The 25,593-nt window shown below is 37.4% G+C and overlaps 1 protein-coding gene across 4 annotated transcripts in view; it reads right to left on the bottom strand.

Moving 5' to 3' along the window:
* LOC138760690 (sorting nexin-9-like) overlaps positions 1-25,593 on the bottom strand; it is a 176,572-nt gene that overhangs the window by 125,596 nt on the left and 25,383 nt on the right. For all 4 annotated transcript variants that reach the window (XR_011355812.1, XM_069931632.1, XM_069931631.1 and 1 more), the window contains exons 2-3: positions 22,590-22,676; positions 15,210-15,284 (exon numbers count right to left, since the gene is read on the bottom strand). Coding sequence is in view for 3 of the 4 variants with exons in the window: in XM_069931632.1 (XP_069787733.1) it covers positions 15,210-15,284; positions 22,590-22,676 (162 nt within the window). In the remaining variant the exon portion in view is untranslated. The remainder of the gene's footprint in view (positions 1-15,209; positions 15,285-22,589; positions 22,677-25,593) is intronic.

Raw genomic sequence — 25,593 nt, 5'->3', positions numbered from 1 at the left:
AATGGTGGACTACATCTTTGTCCTCTTATATCTGGCAATGAATCAGCAAAAATCATTGCTTCACGATCATTCTCAAAAAACTGAGATTGATAGTCTCCATAAAACACCTTCAACAATGCCGGATAGCGAAAAGTACTTATAACCTTTACACCACAAAACTTCTTTAACTGAATTAAATCGACATCGACGTTGAATGACCTCTAGACTCAAATCAGGATTTAAAAAAACTCTGCTATTCTGAATCAATAACGGAATTTGTCGTTGTCTCACATTTTACACTGCTAGTCGAAGAATTGCTTCTCTGTCCAAATAATTCAAACATCGAATTATTACATGTATCGGTGGTTGACCAGGTAAAGGTGTTCTTCTTAAAGCTCTATGGGCTCTTTCCAGTACCAAGCCTCCAGAAGAAAATTCTTGCCCTATTACTTGTGGGATCCAGTCTTTAAAAAAACAAAGAGGATCTTGTCCTTCCATACCTTCTGGCAAACCAACGATTTTCACATTATTCCTTCTGCTTTGATTCTCCAAGTAGTCTATTTTCCTCTCTAACTCCTTCTCACGTTCTCGCAATTCTATAACTGGTTTTTCAACCTTCAACACTTTTCCTGTGTTAGAAACCATTTACTGTTTACATTCCAAAAAAGCAGACTGAAATTTTAAAAAATCTTCACAAGATGCTTCCACACGTGTTTTAACTGTATTCAATTCTGAACTTATATTAGCATTCATTTGAGCCATCTCATTCAGTAAGGGTTGAATGACAGCGTTTAACTGAATACATTGTAGCTCAGAAAAGCACAGCCCTGCTTTCTCTGACGTAGTGGCAGAACAGGTAACTGCAGCTCCTGCTGCAACTCAACAAAAGGCATTTTAGAGGTTTTACTGCGGGTCTGGACTCCCAGCGACGACACCCCGACTTCCTCAGGGGGTCGCCCCTAGTCTCCACCAGCAGCTCGTTGTTTTTTCGCAAAATGACGGAGGAAATCGATATCTTCAGGTTGGAGTGCTGCCTGAAGCATTTCAGACAATGAAGTCATCTTCCTGCGTGCTCCCTCCGTTAAAATCAAAAGGCTTTCAGAATCGGGATCCACTTCTTGGGAACACGCACCTTCTTCCAGAGAACAGGTAATTCCAGCTCCATCCTTCACTTGGTGAGTAGTGACATTTTTTTCAACTCCTACAGGCAGTCTTTGTGGTTTTGGCACTGAAGAAATTAAACCTGAACTGTAGCAAGTTGTTTAGGCCCCAAATCTTCAGTACTTCGAAAATGTAACTTCTTCTGCACTTAAGGTTTAATCTTTTTACCATTAATGGCCATAATAGTTCCTAATACTTTAAACTAAAATTTAAGAAGTTTAAACTTGAAAAAAAAGGGTTAAAAAACGGGTACTTAAAAGTCCGGACAGAGAGGTCGAGGTTACACGTCTAGACTCTACGCCATCTTGCCACGCCCCCCCCATTTTTATCTTTGTTTAAATCTTTTCCCCACTTTTGTTTAGGTTTATAGCTTATTTCATCATTTTCATCATCTTGCAGCTTGATGTACATGTTTGTTATAAATCTTTTAAATATCATTGTGTCTGTAATCATATATTCAAAGCTGTTTCCTTCTGGTAATCTCAGTCTGTTTCCCAATTTATCCTTTAAGTAGGCTTTTAGTTGATGGCATGCTAACATTGTACCATGAGTTATTCCATATTTGTACTTTAACTGTTCATATGTTAATAAATTATTTCCCAAAAAACAATTTTCTATTCTTTTGATTCCTTTTCTCTCCCATTCTCTAAACGAAAGGGATTAGTGGGTTTTGTGTCAATAACAACTTTGGTATTTGGTAATTTGTTTTTTTTCCTTTCTAAGTGGATCTTCTTCCATACATGAAGTAAATGATGCAATACTGGTGAGCTTTTATATTGCACCAGCTTTTCATCCCACATAAAATATATGTTCCGATACCTTCTCCCCCATTTTATCTAGCTCTATCTTAGTCAAATCTGGTTTTTCCCTTGTCTGATAAAAATCTGATAAATACCTTAATTGTGCTGTTCTATAATAATTTTTAAAGTTTGGTAACTGCAAAACACCTTGTTTGTACCGCTCTGTTAATTTATCTAATGCTATCCTCGGTTTCTCCCCTTTCCATAAAAAATTCCTTATTATTCTCTTCAGTTCATTGAAGAATTTCTCTGTTAAGGGAATTGGTAACGATTGAAATAAGTATTGTATCCTTTGGAAGACATTCATTTTAATGCAATTTACCCTCCCTATCAACGTTAGTGGTAATTTTTTCCAATGTTCTAAGTCTTCCTGTAATTTCTTCATTAATGGGTGATAATTTAATTTGTACAGGTGGCTTAAATTATTATCTAATCTAATACCTAGGTATCGGATTGCTTGTGTTTGCCATTTAAATGGTGATTCTTTTTTAAATTCTGTATAATCCGCATTACTCATTGGCATCGCTTCACTTTTATTTGCGTTGATCTTGTACCCTGATATTTCTCCATATTCCTTCAATTTCTTATGTAGTTCTTTTATTTGATATTTCTGGTTCTGTTAAGTATACTATGATGTCATCTGTAAATAAACTGATTTTATACTCCTCCTTTATTTTTATTCCTTTAATTTTATTTTCTGTTCTTATTAATTCTGCCAATGATTCTATTGCTAAAACAAACAGTGAGGGAGATAGTGGACATCCCTGCCTAGTTGACCTATTTAATTTAAATTGGTTCGATACATATCCATTTACTGTCACCTTCGCCAATGGTCCATTATAAAATGCTTTAATCCAATTAATATATTTTTCTGGTAGATTGAACCTCTGTAATACTTTGAATAAATAATTCCATTCTACCGTCAAAGGCTTTTTCTGCGTCTAAAGCAACAGTCACTGTTGGCATCTTATTTCCTTAAACTGCACGAATTAAATTAATAAATTTACAGACATTATCCGCTGTTCGTCTTTTCTTAATAAATCCAGTTTGATCTTGTTTTACTATTTTTGGTACAGACAGCCAATTTGTTTGTTAATAATTTTGTTATTATCTTATAATCTGAGTTAAATAGAGATATTGGTCTATATGATGCTGGTGTTAGTGGATCTTCCCCAGTCTTTGGTATTACTGTAATTATTGCTGTCTTACATGAATCTGGCAAGTTCTGTGTTTCTTCTATCTGGTTCATTACTTCCAGGAGAGGAGGAACTAATAACTCTTTAAATGTTTTATAGAATTCTATTGGGAATCCATCCTCTCCAGGCACTTGTTTGGCAGCTTTTTTTAATATATCCTGTATTTCCTCTATTTCATATGGTTTTATCAGCTTGTTTTGCTCCTCTTCTTGCAATTTCAGCTGTTCAATTTTGGTTAAAAACTCTGCTATTTTGTCATCTTTCCCCTCATTCTCAGTTTGGTATAATTGTTCATAAAATATCTTAAAGTTCTCATTAATTTCCATTGGATTATATGTAATTTGTTTGTCCTTTTTCCTTGATGCCAATACAATTCTTGTAGCTCATTCTAAGTTGCCAAGCTAATATTTTGTGTTTTTTCTCCTAGCTCGTAATACTTTTGCTTTATTTTCATTTTGTTCTTCTCCACCTTATATGTTTGTAATGTTTCGTATTTTATTTTTTTGTCCATTTCTCTTTTTGTTATATCGTTCCTTGTAGCTAGCTATTTTTCTGTACTTACTATCTCCCTTCCCAACTGTTCTATTTCCCAATTGTAGTCCTTTTTCAGCTTAGTTACGTAACTTATTATCTGCCCTCTAATGAAGGCTTTCATTGCATCCCATAAGATAAATTTGTCTTTCACTGATTCCGCATATATTTCGAAGTACATTTTAATTTGGCATTCATTAAATTCTCTAAATTCCTGTCTTTTAAGTAGCATGGAGTTTAATCTCCATCTATATGTTTTTGGTGGGATGTCCTCCAGTTCTATTGCTAATAACAGGGGTGAGTGATCAGATAGCAAACTAGCTTTCTATTCAGTTTTCCTAACTCTCCCTTGAATATGGGCTGACAACAAAAACATCAATCCTTGAGTATGTTTTATGCCTACACGAATAATATGAGTATTCCTTCTCCCTTGGGTGCTGCCTCCTCCATATATCCACAAGTTTCATTTCCTGCATTGATATATCCACAAGTTTCATTTCCTGCATTATTCCTTTTGCTAGTCTTTTATCCAGTTTTATCCAACATTGGATCCAAATTAAGGTTAAAAATACCTTCCTATCAATATATTCCCCTGGGTATCTACAATCTTCAAAAAAATATCTTGCATAAACTTTTGATCCTCTTCATTAGGTACATATTTTTTTATAAAATTTCAGAATTCTGAATATATCTGACACTTTATCATTACATACCTCCCTGCTGGATCTATTATTTCCTCCTCTATTTTGATTGGTACATTTTTATTAATATAGCTACATCTCTGGCTTTTGAATTATATGATGCTGCCGCTACATGTCCTACCCAGTCTTTCCTTAATTTATTATGTTCCACTTCAGCTAGATGCATTTCCTGCACAAATGCTATGTCTATTTTTTCTTTTTTCAAGAAATTTAATAGCCTTTTTTGTTTAATTTGGTTATGCATTTCATTAATATTTATAGTCATATAGTTCAACATGGCCATCTCATATTCTGTTTACGCCTCATTTCCGCTTCCTCACCACCACCATCCCCCTTTTCATCTCTCAGTTTTCCCTTTTTGAACTCAATGTATGTCAACACATTTAAAACATAAAATACAACTCCCACATCTAAAATTTCCACAAACCCAAATGTCCCCCCCCACCCCTCTCTGAGATCCCCCTCATCCCTTGCCGGGCAACCACAATTCCCCTCTCCATTTGGATTGCGGACCCACTCGCAAGCGTCCGGATCAGAGAAGTCTGTTTTACTCCCCGGGATAAATATTTTAAGCACAGCTGGATATCTTAACATAAATTTATAACCTTTTTTCCCCATAGGATTGATTTTGCTGTATTAAACTCGGTCCTCTTTTTTTAAAAATTGTTTTTTATTTTTCACATTATAAACCACATTGATCAAGATACATACATTTTTCTTTTCAAATATATATAGTGTCATTTTCTCCCCCCCCTTCCCATCCCATCCTCCCTACCTCCCCTCCCATTCATTTAAAGTACAGAATCTAAGATACATTAAACCCATCAAACAATGTTGTCACTCAATAAACAAGAAATTCCACTGAGTCAATTCTTTTCATTTCCTTCTCCTTCTGTCATTTTAGGTGGTAGATGTCCCCGGTAGGTTTTCTCTATTGAGTTTCATGTATGGCTCCCATATTTGTTCAAATATTGTAATATTATTTCTTAAATTAGATGTTATTTTTCCTAATGGAATACATTTATTCATTTCTATATACCATTGTTGTATTCTCAAGTTATCTTCTAATTTCCAGGCTGACATAATACATATTTTGGCTATGGCTAAGGCTATCCTAACAAATCTTTTTTGTGCACCATCCAAATCAAGTCCAAATTCTTTGTTTTTTATGTTACTTAGGAGGAAGATCTCTGGGTTTTTTGGTATATTGCTTTCTGTGATTTTATTTAATATCTGGTTTAGATCTTCCCAAAATGTTTTCACTTTCTCACACGCCCAGATTGCATGAATTGTTGTTCCCATTTCTTTTTTACAACGAAAACATCTGTCAGATACTGTTGGGTCCCATTTATTTAACTTTTGAGGTGTAATGTATAGCCTGTGTATCCAGTAATATTGTATCATACGTAACCTCGTGTTTATTGTATTTCTCATAGTTCCAGAGCATAACTTCTCCCATGTTTCCTTCTTTATCTTTATGTTTAAATCTTGTTCCCATTTTTGTTTAGTTTTACCATTTGTTTCCTCATTCTCCTTTTCTTGCAGTTTAATATACATATTTGTTATAAATTTTTTGATTATCATTGTATCTGTAATGACATATTCAAAATTACTTCCCTCTGGTAACCTCAGACTGCTTCCCAATTTGTCCTTCAAGTAGGATTTCAGTTGGTAGTATGCCAACACTGTATCTTGAGTTATATCATATTTATCCTTCATTTGTTCAAAGGATAGTAATTTATTTCCTGAAAAGCAATTTTCTATTCTTTTGATCCCTTTTTTCTCCCATTTTCTAAAGGAAAGGTTATCTATTGTAAAAGGGATTAGCTGATTTTGCGTCAGTATTAGTTTTGGTAATTGGTAATTTGTTTTATTCCTTTCTACATGAATCTTCTTCCAAATATTGAGCAGATGATGCAATACTGGAGAATTCCTACGTTGTACCAATTTTTCATCTCATTTATATATTTTCAGGTATCTTCTCCCCTATTTTATCTAGTTCTAATCTAGTCCAATCTGGCTTTTCCCTTGTTTGATAAAAATCTGATAGGTATCTTAATTGTGCGGCTCTATAATAATTATTAAAGTTTGGCAGTTGTAAGCCTCCTTGTTTATACCATTCCGTTAATTTATCTAGTGCTATCCTCGGTTTCCCCCCTTTCCATAAAAATTTCCTTATTATTTTCTTTAACTCCTTGAAGAATTTCTCCGTCAAGTGTATTGGCAATGCCTGAAATAGGTATTGTATCCTTGGGAAAATGTTCATTTTAATACAGTTTATCCTTCCTATTAGTGTTAGTGGTAAGGCTTTCCAATGCTCTAAGTCATCCTGTAATTTTTTTCATTAGTGGATAATAATTAAGTTTATATAGATGGCCGAGGTTTTTATTTATTTGTATACCTAGGTATCTTATTGCTTGCATTTGCCATCTGAATGGCGATTCTTTCTTAAATTTTGAGAAATCCGCATTATTCATTGGCATTGCTTCACTTTTATTTGCGTTAATCTTGTAACCCGACACTTCTCCATATTCCTTCAATTTCTTATGTAATTCTTTTATTGATATTTCTGGTTCTGTTAAGTATACTATAATGTCATCTGCAAATAAACTGATTTTATATTCCTTGCCTTTTATTTTTATCCCTTTTATTTTATTTTCTGTTCTTATCAATTCTGCTAGTGGTTCTAAAGCTAACGCGAACAATAAGGGTGATAGTGGGCATCGCTGCCTTGTTGATCTGCTTAAGTTAAATTGTTTTGATATATATCCATTTACTGTCACTTTCGCCAATGGCCCCTTATATAATGCTTTCATCCAATTAATATACTTCTCTGGTAACTTTGAATAAATAATTTCATTCTACTCTGTCAAAGGCCTTCTCTGCGTCTAAAGCAACTGCTACTGTTGGAGCTTTATTCCCTTCTACTGCATGAATTAAGTTAATAAATTTACAAATATTGTCTGTTGTTCGTCTTTTTTTAATAAATCCAGTTTGGTCTAGATTTACTATTTTAGGTACATAGTCGGCTAATCTGTTTGCTAATAGTTTAGCTATTATTTTATAATCTGTGTTAAGTAAAGATATTGGTCTATATGACGCTGGTGCGAGTGGATCTTTCCCTGTCTTTGGTATTACTGTAATTATTGCTGTTTTGCATGAATCAGGTAAGCTTTGTGTTTTATCATTCTGGTTGATTACTTCCAGGAGGGGAGGAATTAATAAATCTTTAAATGTTTTATAGAATTCTATTGGGAATCCATCCTCTCCTGGTGTTTTATTATTTGGTAGTTTTTTTTATTATCTCTTGTATTTCTACTATTCCAAATGGTTCTGTTAATTTATTTTGTTCCTCTATTTGTAATTTTGGTAGTTCAATTTTAGTTAAAAATTGATCTATTTTGTCTTCTTTCCCTTCGTTTTCAGTTTGGTATAATTGTTCGTAGAATTCTCTGAAGTTTTCATTAATCGCCGTTGGATTATATGTGATTTGTTTGTCTTTTTTCCTTGATGCCAATACCATTCTCTTAGTTTGTTCTGTCTTAAGCTGCCATGCTAGAATTTTGTGCGTTTTTTTCTCCTAGTTCATAATATTTCTGTTTTGTCTTCATTATGTTCTTCTCCACCTTATATGTTTGTAGTGTTTCATATTTTATTTTTTTATCTGCCAATTCTCTTCTTTTAGTTGTGTCTTCCTTCATTGCTAATTCTTTTTCTATATTTACTATTTCCCTTTCCAACTGCTCTGTTTCCTGTTTGTAGTCCTTCTTCATCTTGGTTACATAACTTATTATTTGCCCTCTGATGAACGCTTTCATTGCGTCCCATAGTATAAACTTATCTTTCACTGATTCCGTATTTATTTCAAAGTATATTTTAATTTGTCTTTCAATGAATTCTCTAAAATCCTGCCTTTTAAGTAGCATGGAGTTTAATCTCCATCTATACATTCTTGGAGGGATGTCCTCTAACTCTATTGTCAATATCAGGGGTGAGTGGTCCAATAATATTCTAGCTTTATATTCTGTTTTTCTTACTCTGTCTTGCATACGAGCTGATAACAGGAATAGGTCGATTCTTGAATATGTTTTATGTCTACCCGAAAAATATGAATATACCTTTTCCTTTGGGTGTTGTTTCCTCCAAATATCCAAAAGTTGCATTTCTTGCATCGATTTAATTATAAATTTGGTTACTTTGTTCTTTCTGTTAATTTTTTTCCCAGTTTTATCCATGTTTGAATCCAAATTAAGGTTGAAGTCCCCTCCTATTAGTATGTTCCCTTGCGTGTCTGCTATCTTTAAAAAATATCTTGCATAAATTTTTGATCTTCTTTGATAGGTGAATATACATTGAGTAAATTCCAAAACTCCGAATATATCTGACATTTGATCATTACATATCTCCCTGCTGGATCTATTATTTCCTCTTCTATTTTAATTGGTACATTTTTACTGATTAATATAGCTACTCCTCTAGCTTTTGAATTATATGACGCTGCTGTTACATGTCCTACCCACTCTCTCTTTAATTTCTTTTGATCCATTTCAGTTAAATGTGTTTCTTGCACGAATGCTATATCAATTTTTTCTTTTTTCAGTAAATTTAGCAGTTTCTTCCTTTTGATTTGGTTATGTATTCCGTTAATATTTAAAGACATATAGTTCAACGTAGTCATTTCATACTTTGTTTATCTTTCCTTTCCGTTTCCTCATCATCACCTTTCCTTCTTATCCATTTCTGCTTTCTTGTTTTGAACACTTTATAAGACAACATTTCTAAAACATCAAACATTTCCCTTATTCTCCTATCTAAAATTTCTTTAACCCCACTATCCCCTCCCCTTCCTGACTTGCCCTTTATCCCTTGTCGGGCAACCACATCTCCCCTCTCCATTTGGATTTGCGAATTCACTCGCAAGCGTCAACTGATTTCGCAGTGACCGTAACTCCTCCCCACCCAGCCCCCCCCAGAAAAGATTTCAATTTTCATATATAACAAAGGTCACTCTCTTAATTCCCTCCTTACTTCCTCTCTTCCCTTTCATTCCCTTATTAATTCTTATCTATACTCTATATCTTTTCCTTTAAATACGGATACACTCATGTACACACATATATTTCTTTTCTTTGGCTTGGCTTCGCGGACGAAGATTTATGGAGGGGGTAAAAAGTCCACGTCAGCTGCAGGCTCGTTTGTGGCTGACCAGTCCGATGCGGGACAGGCAGACACGATTGCAGCGGTTGCAAGGGAAAATTGGTTGGTTGGGGTTGGGTGTTGGGTTTTTCCTCCTTTGCCTTTTGTCAGTGAGGTGAGCCCACACATATATACATACATATATATATATATATACACACATATATACATACACACACACACACACATACATACATATAGTTCGTGGTCATTTTTACTCTCGTTACATGTCTTCATCTCTGCCTGTTTTGTAGTTGTTCTGCAAATTTTCGTGCTTCCTCCGGATCCGAGAATAGTCTGTTTTGCTGCCCTGGAATAACTATTTTAAGTACCGCTGGGTACTTTAGCATAAATTCATATCCTTTTTTCCATAGGACCATTTTTGCTGTATTCAAAACTTAAGTCTGGATAGAAAAAAAATTTTTGACCTTTGTATTCCAGTGGCTTTTGTCTTCTCTTATTTTCTTCATTGCTTTCTCCAATATATATTTCTCTTGTTGTATATCTTAAGAATTTTACCAAAATGGATCTTGGTTTTTGTTGTGGCTGTGGTTTCGGGGCTAATGTTCTATGTACCCTTTCTATTTCCATTTCTTCCTGTAATTCTGGTCTTCCTAGGACCCTGGGGATCCAATCTTTTATAAATTCTCTCATATTCTTGCCTTCTTCATCTTCCTTAAGGCCCACTATCTTTATATTATTTCTTCTATTATAATTTTCCATTATATCTATCTTCTGAGCTAACAGCTCTTGTGTCTCTTTAACTTTTTTGTTAGATTCTTCTAATTTCTTTTTTAAGTCCTCTACTTCCATTTCTACGGCTGTTTCTCATTCTTCCACCTTGTCCACTCTTTTTCCTATATCTGACATGACCATCTCTAATCTATTCATTTTTTCTTCTGCACTTTTAATTCTTCTTTTTATTTCACTAAATTCTTGTAATTGCCATTCTTTTACTGATTCCATATATTCTTGAAAAAAAAAATATATCCATCATCTTGCCTTTCCCTTCTTCTTCCATTTCTCTATGTTCTTCTTCTTCTTCTTCCTCTGGATTGGTCATCTGTTGTTTCCTTGTTTTCTTTTTACTCTCTTCTTTCTTGTTCTCGTTGTTTTCTATGTTCTCTTCCTGTTGTTGTGTTGCAGCTGTCATTCTCAGCTGTGGAGATCGACTCCTCAGCTGGTCCCCCCTCCCGTCAGTGTTTTTTTTTCATGCGCGGTTGTGCACTTTTACTTGGCTCCGCGAGCCATTTTTGTAGTCCCGAGCTCGGGACTTCAACTGATCTTAGGGAGCGGGCTTCTCTCTCCGCGGCGGGCCTCCTCGGACAGGTAAGGCCTTCACCTTCTTCTTCCGACGTTCTTTCTTCTTCTCATTGCTTTCGACTTTTCTTTCTTTGCTGCCATTTTCTTCCCACCTTTACTTTCACTTTGTTTCAATTTTTATTCTTGTGCCTTTGTGTTTTGTGTATTTTTTTTTTTTAAAACTTTTCCGGAGAGGGCTGGAGTTCCCTGACCGGCCACTACTCCATCACGTGACTCCTCCTCCTTCCTCTTCTTTAAGAGTTCAAAACATGTCTGGGTAAAAAAAATACTTTTTGACCCTTGTATTCCAATGGTTTTTTGTTTTCTCTAATTTTATTCCTTGCCCTCTCCAGTATATTTTCTCTTGTCGTGTATCTCAAAAATTTTATTAAAACGGATCTTAGTTTTTGTTGCGTCTGTGGTTTCGGGGCTAGTGTTCTGTGTGCCCTTTCTATTTCCATTCCTTCCTGTATTTCTGGCATTCCCAGGACCTTTGGGATCTATTCTTTCATAAATTCTTTCATATCTGTACCTTCTTCACCTTCTTTTAGGCCCACTATCTTTATGTTGTTTTGCCTACTCTAGTTTTCCATTATATCCATCTTCTGAGCTAACAACTCTTGTGACTCTAACTTTATCACTTTCTTCCAATTTTCTTCTTGAGTCATTCACTTCCATTTCTACAGCCGTTTCTCATTCTTCCACATTTTCTAATCTTTTCCCTATTTCTGTCATGACCAGCTCTATTCTACTCACTTTTTCTTCTGTACTTTTAATTTCACTAATTCTAATGTCAACCATTTTTTTAATGCTCTCATTTGTTCTTGAATTTTTTTTTAATCTATATACCGTCCATCTATTTTACCTTCTCTATGTAGATCTTGGTCTTCTTCTGTGTCTGCACCTGTGTTTGTGTCTTCTACTTCCTTGTATCTGTGTCTCTTCTGACTTTCTTGTTGAGTTGCTTGCCTCACCTTGCTGGGCTTCTTCTTGCATGGCGTCTGTTGGTCCTCTTCTTCTAAGCTACTCATCTGTTGGGCCTCCTGTTGCTGTTCTTCTTTCCTATCACTCCCTTTTCTGTCGCTTTCCTCTTCTTTCAGCTGAGAGCCCTGGTGTCAGGCATCCATCAGCTAGTCGCGCTGCGTTTGCTCGTTCCTCAGCTGGGCCTTCCTCCAGTCAGTGTTCTCTTTTTCCTTCGTGTGCGTACTGCGCTTTTGTTTGGCTTAAAGAGCCATTTTTGCAGGTCACGACTCTGCAGGGTTGTCACCAACCTTGGGGAGCAATTCTTTTCTCCACGACGGCTCCCTGTTTCTTCATGCAGGTAAGGCCTTCTCCTTTCTCTTCCGGCGTCTTTTCTTTCTTTTCCCGTTGTTTTTACTTTTTCCTTCTTGGGTGCCATTTTCTTTCATTTCTTTTACCTTTTATTTATTATGTTTTGTGTTCCTTGAACTTTGTATTTTCTTCACTTTATTTCTTCTTTTCTGATCCATCACGTGACTCCTCTGGAGAGGTTTTCTCCATTAAACTTTAAATTGTCTACCATCTCCACATCAGCACTGCTGCTGCAGACAGGGAAGTGACCTCCACTCATCTTCCTGAAGTCAATGACTAGCTTGAGTCTTGCTGACAATGAGAAAAATGATGTTGCCCTAGTTCCAAGCAACCAGTCTCTCTATGATATTATGACTTACCAATTTTTAGATCCAGCCTACATCAATGCTGTCATTCGTGGATTCATAATCAAAGATGGCAGTGCAGATGACTAATGGCCAGATGGCAAATGTTATAGACGTTGAGGAGACAGGATACCAGAGTGGAAGTACACCTCCCCTCCCCCACTGGTGCAGATGGGCCCCAAAAATTAAGTGATGTGTGCAGCTGGCACACTGACCTCCTGTCTGAAGTGAGCGTAGAAAGTATAGAGTTCATTGGAGAGGGATGTGCTATTGTTCACTGTTGTGTCTGGTTTGTAACCAATGATGGTTTGTTTAGAACTCAAATTTAGGCTTGTGAAGGTCATACCTGGAGTTCTGGTGTCGCGGTGGGTTGCTTCATTCCTAGTCTTCAGTACTGAGTGGACATTGCAGATTAAAGAACACATGGGATGCTCTCTTTGGTATTCAGTCACGCAAACACAATGATGAAGTCAGTGACAGATGTAGTGCATTCATTGAGATGTTGCTGTGTCCTTGAAAATAGACCAGTATAATCACTCAAGTTGTCAGGTAGGATGACATCAGTTTTCCCAGTCCAGCGATGCATGACTTTTGCCACTTGGCCCTCACACCTAAGCTACTGCTTATAAAAGATAGAAGCATCACTCAGTAGTTTGATTTACCAAAGTGTGGATATAGTATAGAGCATTACAGATCTTTGATGGTTATGGAGCAGTGGTCAAGGGTACTAGGTCAGGAGATGTGCTGGTGGAATTTTAGCAATATGTTCCAAGTTGGTGTGTTCAAAGTCCCCAGCTGTAATGAACACAGCATCAGGATTACTTCCTTTTCAAGGCTGTTGAAGGAGGTGAGTAGTTCAATAATTCACCATGGGGTGCGATGTAAACTCTTGACAAGATTGCTGATATGAAGTCCTGAGGCAGATGGAAAGGAGGGCATTTCATGCTTAGATATACCAGGTGCAGGACTTTGCCTGGACTGTCAAGTCTGAGCACCATAGTGTGTCGATGGGGAAGCAGGCGCCTCTGCCTTTTGTCATTTCTGAGGACGGTGTGAAGTCCATCCAATGAACTGGAAGCCGTCCAGTTGTACAGCAGGCAAGAGTGTAAGATATAAGCCATGTCTCAGTGATGTAAAGCACAAAGCAGTCTTTCAGCTCTCTTTGAAAAGCAAGTCTTGCTTCAAGCTCATCCTGCTATTTTTCCAATGGCTGGATGTTTGGCAGGAGTGTGTTTTAATTTTAGACATACAGCACAGTAACAGGCCATTTCAGCCCATGAGCCCATGCCACCCAATTGACCTACAGCCCTTGGTAGGTTTTGAAATGTGAGAGGAAACTGGAGCACCTGGGAAAACTACGCAGACACGGGGAGAAATGCTAGGATGCCCCAAGCAGAGTTATCTCACCATCACCATTTCTCTGAACTTGAGTCATCAATCAACTAATCCAGTGAGAGGGCTCGCGAGAGTTTCCTCGGAACAAAGGGCATTATAAATACTATAAATACTTCTCTAATTGTAAATAAAGTGTGTTCATTCTTTGGATTTGGGAAAACACTGGAGTCTGTCATTTCTTTCTGGGTCTAAAAGAGGTGGAAGCTTGTATTCCACACAATGCGTGCACAACCAAACACTCGGCAACATTTACAACACTGTTCAAACTCCTTACAATTGCGCAAAACGTTATGCTAACCATGTCACCTATGTTGGCCAAGTGGAACTTGAAACTGCATTATTTTAATCTCATCGGCAGCCCAGCACATCTGAATGTTTTCAAGAAGGCTGGATACTTCGAGATTGGCTCAAGTCAGTAAGTTAGAGTCATCATTTCCAGAGGATAGATGGATGTTCTTGCATTTCAGAGGGAGCTGCAATGCCACTGGGAGTGGGAGTGGAGTCTACGCCACTGGCCGCTGCATTGGGGGTGAAGTCAGTGCATCGGGTGCTGCAGGTTGGACTTCACTATCGTGAGCTACGGTGCAGTCTATGGGTCAGGCACTGTGGTGTGGGCTGGAAACAGCAGACCATTTAGATATGTTGGTAGAAATTGTAGGTTTGGGGGTGCCATCAGAGCAGTCAACATTTGCAGCCACTGTGCACTGGTAGTGAAGGTGATGATGTTTACATCCACACCTCTACTACCAATGCGCAGTGGGTGACTTTGTACAGGATGGCATTAAGCTTTTCAACAGTTGCTTGAGCTGCAAATGGAAAATGTTCCATCATACTCAAGATCCTTGCTTGTAAATGGTCACAAGGCTGTGAGTTATCAAGGGGCAAGTCATTCACAACAGGCTTGCAGCCCAATGTATTTATTTATTTAGTCTAGTTGAACTTCTGGCTAACATTGGCTTTCAAGATGCTAATGGCTAGAATCTGGTAAGGACAATATTACTGCAAGTCAAAGGCAGGTAAATAAACTGTCTCATTGGGAAGCATCTTTCTGCAACTGATGGCACATATGCTATTTTTCATTTTTAGCCCATGCCAATTTGTTCTCTGCACTAAATCAATTCATGTTTTGGCAATATCCTCTTCTTTCTCTCATTGACCAATGTAAATTAATCCAAGCTATGAAAAATATCCTTTGAACTACTTATTCAACTGAAAGGTTCTGAAAGGTTATTTTTGAACAGCTAATATTAAAGTTATGAGGATAATACTCACCTCCACATAGTCTGTTGGAACAAGTCCTTTTGCTCCCTGAGCATTTATTGCTTCACACCATCCACCACCTACATTCTGAAAATAAGCATCAGCTGAATGTGAGAATTTGATAATACTTTTTAATTTTAATTAAAAAAAGAGACTGGTTGTTAGTGCCAATAAATGTAAATTAATTTTACAAGCTTTTACAACCAAGAGACAGTCCTACAACAACGTGATAAATCTGATTTTTTTCCCCCCAGATCTGACAGCTTCAGAAACACTGGAAGGGAAGTTCCAATTTGGTATTTCAATGTTGTCATTTTTCCAGATACTTGGCAATACGTTGCTGTAAAATTTACTCCACCGTGATCATCGATTTTACAGTATAATTATATTTGGTTAATTGCTGAACAATGTCCATAAATAAACCTTGTACTATGTTTTCATCTACATACAAACTAAGTAGATGGCAGCAGAGGGGAAGCCACATTTTTTTTGAAGGAGGAGGACATCTCAGATGTTCATCTACTTTTCTCACATCATTATTTCTCCAGCATCATTTTCTAGTGGTCCTATATCTCCTCTCACCTTTCTTTTACTCTTTATATACTTGAAGGAGCTTTATATAGCTCTCTGATATTATTTGCTGGCCTACTTTCATACTTTTCTGAGTTTTTTTTTCCCCAGTTACTTTCTACAAATTTTTAAACATTTCCCAATTCTCTATCTTCCCACAAATATTTGTTTCCTCTCTTTTGTTTTCACATTAGCTATGACTTCCCTTGTCAGTTGTGACATTTTTTCATTCAAATATTTCCTCTCTTTTGCTATGCATTTATCTTGCACCTTTCTCATTTCTTGCAGAACCTCCAACCATCTGTTCTGCCATCTTCTCTATTAGTGGTCCCTTCCAATCTACTTTGGCCAGTTCTTTTTTCATGCCACTGCAATTCCCTTTACTTAATTGAAACACCAACACACTTCCATTTCCCCTTTCCAAATATAACATTTAACTCAATCATATTGTGATCACTGCCCCCTAATTGTTCCTTTACTCCAAGCTCTCTAATCACCTCTGGTGCATGAAACAACACTCAATCCAGCATAACTGATCCCCTCGTGGGCTCATCAACAAAATGCTCCAAAATGCCATCTCATAGGCACTCTACAAATTCTCTCTTTCGAGATCCAGTCCCAACCTGGTTTGATGTTGTGGCTGTTATAGAGATTTGGCTGATGCAAGAAGAGGAATGGCTGATGGAGGTACTGGGTTTTAATGATTTAAAAGGGATAAAGTGGGGGTAAAAGAGGGAGTTGAGAAGTAGTAACAGGGATAGTACCACAGCTGCAAAAAGGTAGGACACTGTGGAGGGAGTGTCAATGTGGATGGAAGTCAGAAATAGGAAGGGAGCAATAACTGTATAGGGAGGAGCCCCAGGGATCTGAGGATCAGATACGCAGACAGAGGATGCAAACATAATGGTTATTGTTACGGGAGACTTCAACTTCCCAAGTATCGACTTGCACCTCCTTATTGCAAGATGGCGAGATGGGACAGAATTTATCAGGTGTGTCCAAGAAGCATTCCTGACACAGTATGTGATCAGAGGATTGAAGAATGGCAAATGTGGTCCCCTTATTTTTTTTTTAAATGAATAGGGAGAATCAATATTCAAGGAGAATTGGAGGAGCAAATCTGTAGAGAGATAGCAGACCAGCACAGGAAGCACATGGTTGTGATAGCAGGGGATTTTAATTTTCCACATATTAACTGGGACTCTCAATACTGTAAAAGGGCTTGATGGCTTGGAGTTTGTCAAATGTGTTCAGGAAAGTTTTCTAAATCAATATATAGAGGTACCAACTACAGAATACAATACTGGATCTCCTTTTAGGGAACAAGACAGGACAGGTGACAGAAGTATATGTTGGGGAACATTTTGGGTCCAGTGATCATAATATCATTAGTTTCAAGTTAATTATAGAGAAGGATAGGTCTGGGCCTCAGGTTGAGATTCTAAATTTGAGAAAGGCTCATTTCGAGGAAATGAGAAAGTATCCAGAATGCATGGATTGAAATAAGTTGTTTTCAGGCAAGGATGTGTGAGGTAAGTGGAGAATCTTCAAAGGTGAAATTTGAGAGTACAGATAGACCCTGACTTACGAGGTTCTGACATATGATATTTCGACATTATGATGACCAGAATCCATTTTGAATAAAGGTAAGCCTGGGTCTACCTGTATCAGTATGGTTGCTTTTCCTTCTCTGAAGGAAATGCTTCCATCAAATCAGCTTCCCAAACCTGCTTTGTCAGACCCAACACAGTTTTTAAAAAAAGTGATTTGGAATGCACGTGCATATTGCCATCTCTGGGGAGAGATTTAAGAGGGAGAGAGAGCGACAACAATCTGTGCATGCATTCCAAATCACAACGTTGGTTCCAAAGTGACACCACTGCCCCCTAGTTACCAGCGCCATCTTGGGCTCCCAGCAGGAGCCGGGATGTCTGGTCAGCCTCCAAGCAGAGGCAGCTCAGCGAACTACCTGCACAGGTAGACTGCACCTTATGATTTCACCTTACAATGCGAGTTGCAGAACCAAACCCCATCATTAAGTCGGGGTCTACCTGTACAGAGTTTGTATGTTCCTGTCAGGATTAATGGCAAGGTTAGAAGGCATAAGGAACCTTGGTTTTAGAGGGATATTGGGGATCTGGTTTGGAAGAAGAGAGTTGTATAACAGGTATAGGCAACAGAGAAAATTAGGTTTTTGAGTATAAAAATACAAGGAAAACCTCAAGAAAGAAAAAAAATGGCGAGGTTGCTTTGGCAGACGATGTGAAGGGTATATTAAGAGGAAAAGGATAGTAAGTTTTGTTTAAAAAAATCAAAATAGAGCCTCGTCTTTAATTGCTCTGCTTGTTTTTTTTGTACGAGCCAGATTTTGCTCTGTCTGCAACTCAGAGAAAGTTTTAGCTTTTTCTATGCTGATGGCTGAAATGGAAGGATGATTCTTCACCTACCCATGCACAGTGGTTACATGATGTAAAGTCTTACTTAAACTTGGAGAAAATTAGATACAATATTAAAGATAGAAAATTCCAATTTGAAAAGATGTGAACTACTATTCTCATTGGAAGCATCAAGAACCATGAAGAGACTGTGAGTTTGCTGTCTGATGCCTGGAGGTCGCTATCAGATTCCAAACTTCCTATTGTATGACAAATTGACAAGAGGGAGGGGGTAGATTAGTTTTAGTTTTTAGTTTTAGAGGTTTTCTTTATTTTTATTTCTATCTTTTTTCTTTACCCAAATAATTTGGTAAATGGGTTTAATTATGTACATTAAGAATATGCAAATTGCTTTGTATTTCAAGATGAATAGGGAACTGGCTAATGTTGTTATATTATTCTTTCTGATTTTCTATACATGTATATGAGATGACTGGTTATATAGCTGATTGAATTTTGTATGCAAGGTTATATATTAAATTCAATAAAAATATTTTAAAAAGAAAAAAAAGAGCAAAAGGATATTAAGGGACAAAATTAGTCCCCTTGAAGATCAGAGTGGTCGGCTTTGCATGGAGCCAAACGAGATGGGGGGAGATCTTAAATGCATGTCCCGTCCCCCCCCCCAATCAGTATTCACTCCGGAAGCAGGCTCATAGTCATGGGAAGAAAACAAGCAGTGAGGTCATGGAATCTATACAGATTAACGAAGAGGAAGTGCTTGCTGTCTTAAAGCAATTTAGGGTCTGACAAGATACTCCCCTCGGATCTTGAGGGAGGCTAGTGTAGAAATTGCTGGGACTCTGGCAGAAATATTTTAAGTATCATTAGCCACTGGTATAGTGTCAGAGGATTGGAAGGTAGCTCACATTGTTCCTTTGTTTTTTAAAAAAAGGCTCCAAAAGTAACTGAAAATTATTAGCCAGTGAGCCTGACGTCAGTAGTAGGTAAATTAGTGGAAGGTGTTCTAAGAGATTGGATATACATTTATTTAGATAGCCAGAAACTGATTAGTGATAGTCAACATGGCTTTGTACATGGTAGGTCATGTTTAATCAATATTATAGTTTTTCAAGGAGGCTACCAGGAAAGTTGATGAAGGTAAGGCAGTGGATGTTGTCTACATGGACTTTAGAAATGCTTTTGACAAGGTCCCACTGGGAAGTTAGTCAGGAAGGTTCAGATGCTAGGTATTCATGGTGAAATAGTAAATTGAATTTGACAATGGCTGTACAAGAGAAGCCAGAGAGTAATGGTAGATGACTGCTTCTCAGATTGGAGGCCTGTGATTCATGGTGTGCCTCAGGGATCAGTGCTGGGACCACTGTTGTTTGTAATCTATATCAATGATAATGTGGTAAATTTGATCAAGTTTGCAGATGACACTAAGGTTGGAGGCATTGTGGACAGCCAAGAAGGTTTTCAAAGCTTGCAGTGTGATCTGGACCAGCTGGGAAAATGGGATGAAAAATGGCAATGGAATGCAGACAAGTGAGAGGTGTTGCATTTTGGAAGGACAAACCAAGAAAGGACATGGTGAATGGTAGGGCACTGACAAGTGTGGTCGAACAGAGGGACCTAGGAATACAGGCACACAATTACTGGAAAGTGCTGTCACAGGTGGATAGGGTTGTAAAGAAAGTTTTTGGCATATTGGCATTTATAAATTAAAGTACCAAGTATAGGATATGGGATGTTATGGTAAAGTTGTTCAAGACATTAATGAGGCCAAATTTGGAGTATTGTGTGTAGTTTTGGTCATATAACTATAGGAAAGATAGAAAGTGTGCAGAGAAGATTTTTCTAGATTTACTAAGATTTACTGCTTGGACTTCAGGAACTGAGTTACAGGGTAAGGTTAAACGGATTAGACTTTACTCCCTGGAGAGTGGAAGAATGAGGGGAAATTTGATAAAGGTACTTAAAATTATGAGGGGGATAGACAGAGTAAATGTAGATAGGCTTTTTCCACTGAGGGTAGGTGGGACATAAACCAGAGGACATGGGCTAAGAGTGAAAGGGGAAAAGTTTATGGGGAACGCAAGGGAGAACTCACACAGTGTGGTGGGTGCATGGAATAAGATGCCAATTAAAGTGATGAATGCAGGCTCAATTTTAACATTTAAGAAGGATTTAGACTAGTACATGGGATGGGAGAGGCATGGAGGGCTATGGACTGGGTGCAGCTCAGCGGGACAAGGCCAAAAAAGGTTCAGCAAAGACTACAAGGGCTGAAGGGACTGGTTTCTGTGATGTAGTGTTCCATGGAAAGTATTCTGCCTGGAGGACTGTGACCAGTGGAATTCTACAAGAATACAGGTACCAAACAACAGCAAAATTCAATTATAGAAGGCTCTTTTTCCCCCTCCAAAGAAAGGGAAATTTATTAAGGTCACTAAAGTGAATGATGGATTTGGTGATAACAAGTGGAAACTACTTTCTACTGAGATTAAAAAGAAAAAAAAACTAGATACTGGAAATATAAAATAAATCTGGAAATGCTCAGCAAGGAAGCACAGTCAGTTCTAAAGATTGTAAAGAAATTTGAATTCAGCAGCGAGTTCAGAGGTTTGTAACATGCTTAAATGAAAGGTGATGTTTTTCAAGCTTAGAATCTTCATAGAATAATTGAAGAGGCCAAAAACAAATCAATGGAAATGGAATACAGAATTAAAATGATAGGCAATAGAAATTGGAACATCATCCTTGTGGACAGAACAACAATATTCCTCAAGGAAGCAACACAATTTGTATTTTGTTTCTCCAACATAGGGAGGAAAACAGTGAGTATTGAATGCAGTATGCTAAAATGGAAGGACAACTTTATGGGCATGAGTGTTCATGAGCTTCATAATCTTTGCTTTTTTAATTCTCCACCCCATTCAAGCTCATAATAATGCAACACAACTCAAAGCACTGCATCTCATCATCCACTGAAGCACTTGCCCACATTCACCACTTCTCATGCAAGATCATCAATGTCTCACCCCAACACCACCCCCACCCCTCAACCCCCCACAGGCTAGCTGACCTGCTGTGTATTAAAAACATTATTTTATGTCTCACATTTCCAGTAACTGCTGTTTTCTGCATCTCAGAATTCTCATACAATTTTCTCTTTCCTGTATTCACATTCATCTCCCTCAATTTATATACCCACAGAAAAAAGCAATTCACGACAGAAGCAGAAATAGGCTCTTCAGCCCATCAGTCTTCCCCACCATTTAATCATGAGCTGATCCATTTTCCCCACTCAGCCCTACTGCCCGGCCTTCTCCCCATAACTTTTGATGCCCTGGCTCATCAAGAAACTATTAATCTCTGCCTTAAATACACCGAATGACTTGGCCACAAGCCTTTGCCATCCTCTCAGCAGCTCCAGTTTCTCTATTATGGATTTATCACAGACATTCTTTTCTCTCCAGTCCCCCTTTTCTGCAAACTAAAACATGTTTCCTAATTTTTTTCCCCCAAATCTGATGACACAATATTGATCGGGAACATTAATCCCGACTCCTCCATAACTGCTTCCAAAACAGCCAAGTTTCCAGCATTTTTTTTATTGCAGATTTACAGCAACTGTGTTTTTTTTTCATTTTAATATTCATCAATTTCCTCAGCAGGCAAGATAAAAAAAATGTTAAAACATTTAGAAACACCAACTCTATTCCTTATCATAAACAATGGCAAATCCATTGCCAATTCAGGTGCAACTTAAAAAGCTTGCTCAAGACAAACAAAAAAAGGGACAGACGCAAAATAACTTGTTCTCCATAGTATCTGCTCTGTCAACTAAATTCTAAAAAATACATGCATCCATTTGGCAGCATTGTTCTTAATTTAACTGCAAATATTTTAATAAAAAAATAACATTTTTTTAAGCTGAGATCATATTGTGGCAATCTCTCAAAATATAATGGAACCCATGTTCAGATCTACGCACTTTACAATAAATTGTTTCCTTGACAGCCTGCCAATCCCGTAGCATACTGTGTAAAGCCAAACTCATTCACCCTTACCTTATCTCAGACAAAGTCCTGCTGAGTTCCCAATTTTATTACATGCATAGGAACAGATCACTGATGTAACAAGCAGGATCCAACATAAGGAAGTAGTTGTGGGTAGAATATGACTTTTCACTGACAGTAAAATCAAAGACCAGAGGTAATTACTTAACAAGCTGAACTTAGAGCCTTTGAAATCAAAGAAGGTTAGACTTAAAACCAATGAGTTGATACCAAATCAAAGCTTGATTTCATGCCAGAAAAAGGATAACGTTTTGGGGAGAAGTGTCACAGGAAATGTTGTCATGCTTGCTTCAGTTTTACTAAAAACTAAAAAAAGAAACCAATGAAAATAAATGAAACTATTAAGGAAATAATATTACCTGATTGGCAATAGTGATGACCTCGCCTTCGACAACTGTCAGTTCATCATTTCCAGGTTCAGCTGTGAAGTTGTACAAAACACGGGCCTATTCAATGACAAGCAAATAATGTTAATTGAATGTGGCCACCCCATCAGCCAATTAATCAAATCTGTGGGGCAGCTAACTATAAAATAAGCTGCAATACAAAATCTAGCAGTGGTTGGAATAAAGATGGAGGTTACTTTGTAGTTTCTCTGTACCTTTACTGAAAAAATTCCAGTGACCGCGAATAAAATGACATGCCAATTTCAAAATCTAGATCAAAAAATAAATACCTGTTTATCAACTCCAAAATAGATGTCATACCATTTTTCATTCCATTTTGATGATCAAATTGGACTAAATGTAAACCATGTGCATATGCAAGAGTTTCTTTCAAGTACAAAATAAACATCAAACAAATGCAATCTATTTATTTCAATGCATAATTCTAACATCAAGAACAAAGCATACTATCTGCTAATAATCTATACAGCAGGAGGAATCTCCCTGGCTGATGATACAAGAATGCTTACAATTGGGGGAAAAAATTGTTTTGAACTAAATATACAGTTTTCTTTCATTTCTACTTCCAAGATCCTGTATAAGATTCAAATTATACATCCTTTCTTAGACTTTCACCTCCCAATGAAAGATCATTATTTCAGTGCACTTCACACAAACCTCCCATTCTCCACTTTTATAGATCATTCTCTTTCACATTTGTGTGTTCTTTTCCAATGTTCCCTTGCTCATCCCCTCCATTACCTCTATTTTGGCTCATCTGCACAAAACATTTTTTTTCCCCCCATAATCGAGTCCAAGTTTTTACTCAGATCTCAATGTATCCTCTATCCATTCAGTCTTAATTATTTTCTCTAGTTTTATTGACCCTTTAAAAGATATCTTTTGACTGTGTCTTCAATTTTTCTTAATATTTTCCTCCATGGTTCAAGAACTCCAATTTGTTTTAGAAATGCCAATACCCCATTTAAAAAGAAATACACGTGTAAAAAATTGTTGTCAAAGATCTATTACAGGTATATTTGATCAGAGCTGTGGTTGCAGAAATCAGATTTTGCCATTAACAGATACACGGCCTCTAAAATCTGGAGGATTTTGTCCTACACTTCCTACTGCCATTTCCCCCTTTTAGCTTGACCTTTAGGGTGAATAATGACTGGTTCCCATTAAAATCTGTGGGTTCAAGGCATTTGATGACTCCAATGTGGGATCCATAGACAAAGGTACAGCTTGAATGAGCAGAGGAGTTGATTGGATTCTTGCACAATTCTGTTCATGTTTGGTCTCCTTTGATAGAAACAAAATGATTGAAAAACATACAGTATTTAGTAGCTGAACTTTCCCAACCCAACATTTTACTCAATCTTTGCAGGCCAAATAGTTGCAGAGTGCCTTGGATTTTTTTTAAAATTAGAATCTCCTTCCACAAATTTCCCCCTTTCCTTACTGACCATTTTCTTTAGATAAAGAGTGTAACTATCACACACTCTCAATTAATCTTCTGCATTCACATCAACCATCAAACACCCCCCCCATTCAAACTAATCCAATTTTATTTTGTTTACATTCCCATCAACATCTCCAAGATTTCCTGAAAGTGGCCACACAAATAGATAGGGTGGTAAAGGATATTTGTCTTAATTCGGGAACGGCAATGAGTATTTTTTGAGTTAGGAAGTGGTGTTGCACCTCTATAATACTTTGGTTAGGCTGCGGTTGGAACATTATGTACAATTCTGGTCAGCCCATTGCAGAAAGCATGTGGAGGCTTGGGAAAGGGTGAAGATATTACCAGGATGTTGCCTAGATTAGAGGGCACAGGCTTTGGACTAACTTGTTTTCTTTGAAGAATTGGATGCTGAGGGGAAACCTGATTGAAGTTTATAAAATTATGAGGTAGAGACAATCAGAATCTTTCATCCATGGTAACAAATATCAAACACTTGAGGTTATGTATTTAAGGTGAGGGGATTGACAGGTTTAGAGGTAATATGCTAGATAACTATTTTTTTAAATAAAGAGTGTGGCAAGTGCAGGAACAGGTAATGGAAGCAGATACAATTGCAGCCTTGATAGGTTTTTAGATGGACATATGACTATGCAAGGAATAGGAGGGGCATGCATCATGTGCAAGCAGCAGAGATTTAGTTTAATTTGGACATCATAGGCTAAAGGGCCACTTCCTGTGCTGTACTGTTTGATGTTCTATGTATTCCACCACTCTCCTACCAACCAATCTCCATCACTTTGGAAAATGGTGCAAGCTGAAATTAGGATGGATTCACCCTTGTCCAGCCTTCAGAACAACTCAGTTATATCATTTTTCTGAATGCTTCTCCAGTGACACCCTAATTTCTCCTGGTGATCGTGAAAGTTCATAAATTCCCAGCTCTTCCACTGTAACATCAAAAGGTGAGCTCCATTCTCAGACTTTTCTCATCCCTGACCCAATTGCCATTCACAGAATCAAAGTTAATCAAACAGGCCCTTTACCTTCCTGGACCCATGCCTACAATAAAGCACTGACTTAAATTAATTGCATTTTATTTCATAGAAGAGAGATCATTATAGTGCAGTACCATAGATATCCTGTCCACATTCCCATCAACTTCCGCCAGATTCCAGACGCTCCAATATATTTAGATAATTTAAAAAAGGTTACCTGTAATTAATCTACCATTGAATCTAGTCTTTGGAAAGTGAGAGGAAATCAGAACACTTGAGAAAACTAAAGCATTCACCAAAAGCACATGCAAAAGCACAAGAACATTTAACCTGGGTCACTGGAGCCAAGCCAGCAGCTCTCCCAAATGCACACTGGGTTATTTTCCCTGAAAACATTCCCTGTACTGAGGAAGACAATTTTCAAATACAGTTCTTAAATCCCCCAGCAATGACTCCCAGTCTTATCAGTATAAATCATAAAATGACCTAATTTTGTGCAATAAAATTCTAAGAT

The sequence above is a fragment of the Narcine bancroftii genome, chromosome 4 (genome assembly GCF_036971445.1).
Source record: "Narcine bancroftii isolate sNarBan1 chromosome 4, sNarBan1.hap1, whole genome shotgun sequence".
Taxonomy (NCBI): Eukaryota; Metazoa; Chordata; class Chondrichthyes; order Torpediniformes; family Narcinidae; genus Narcine; species Narcine bancroftii.
Note: the sequence above shows the minus strand (reverse complement) of the source record. Positions and strands in the feature narration are given on the sequence as shown.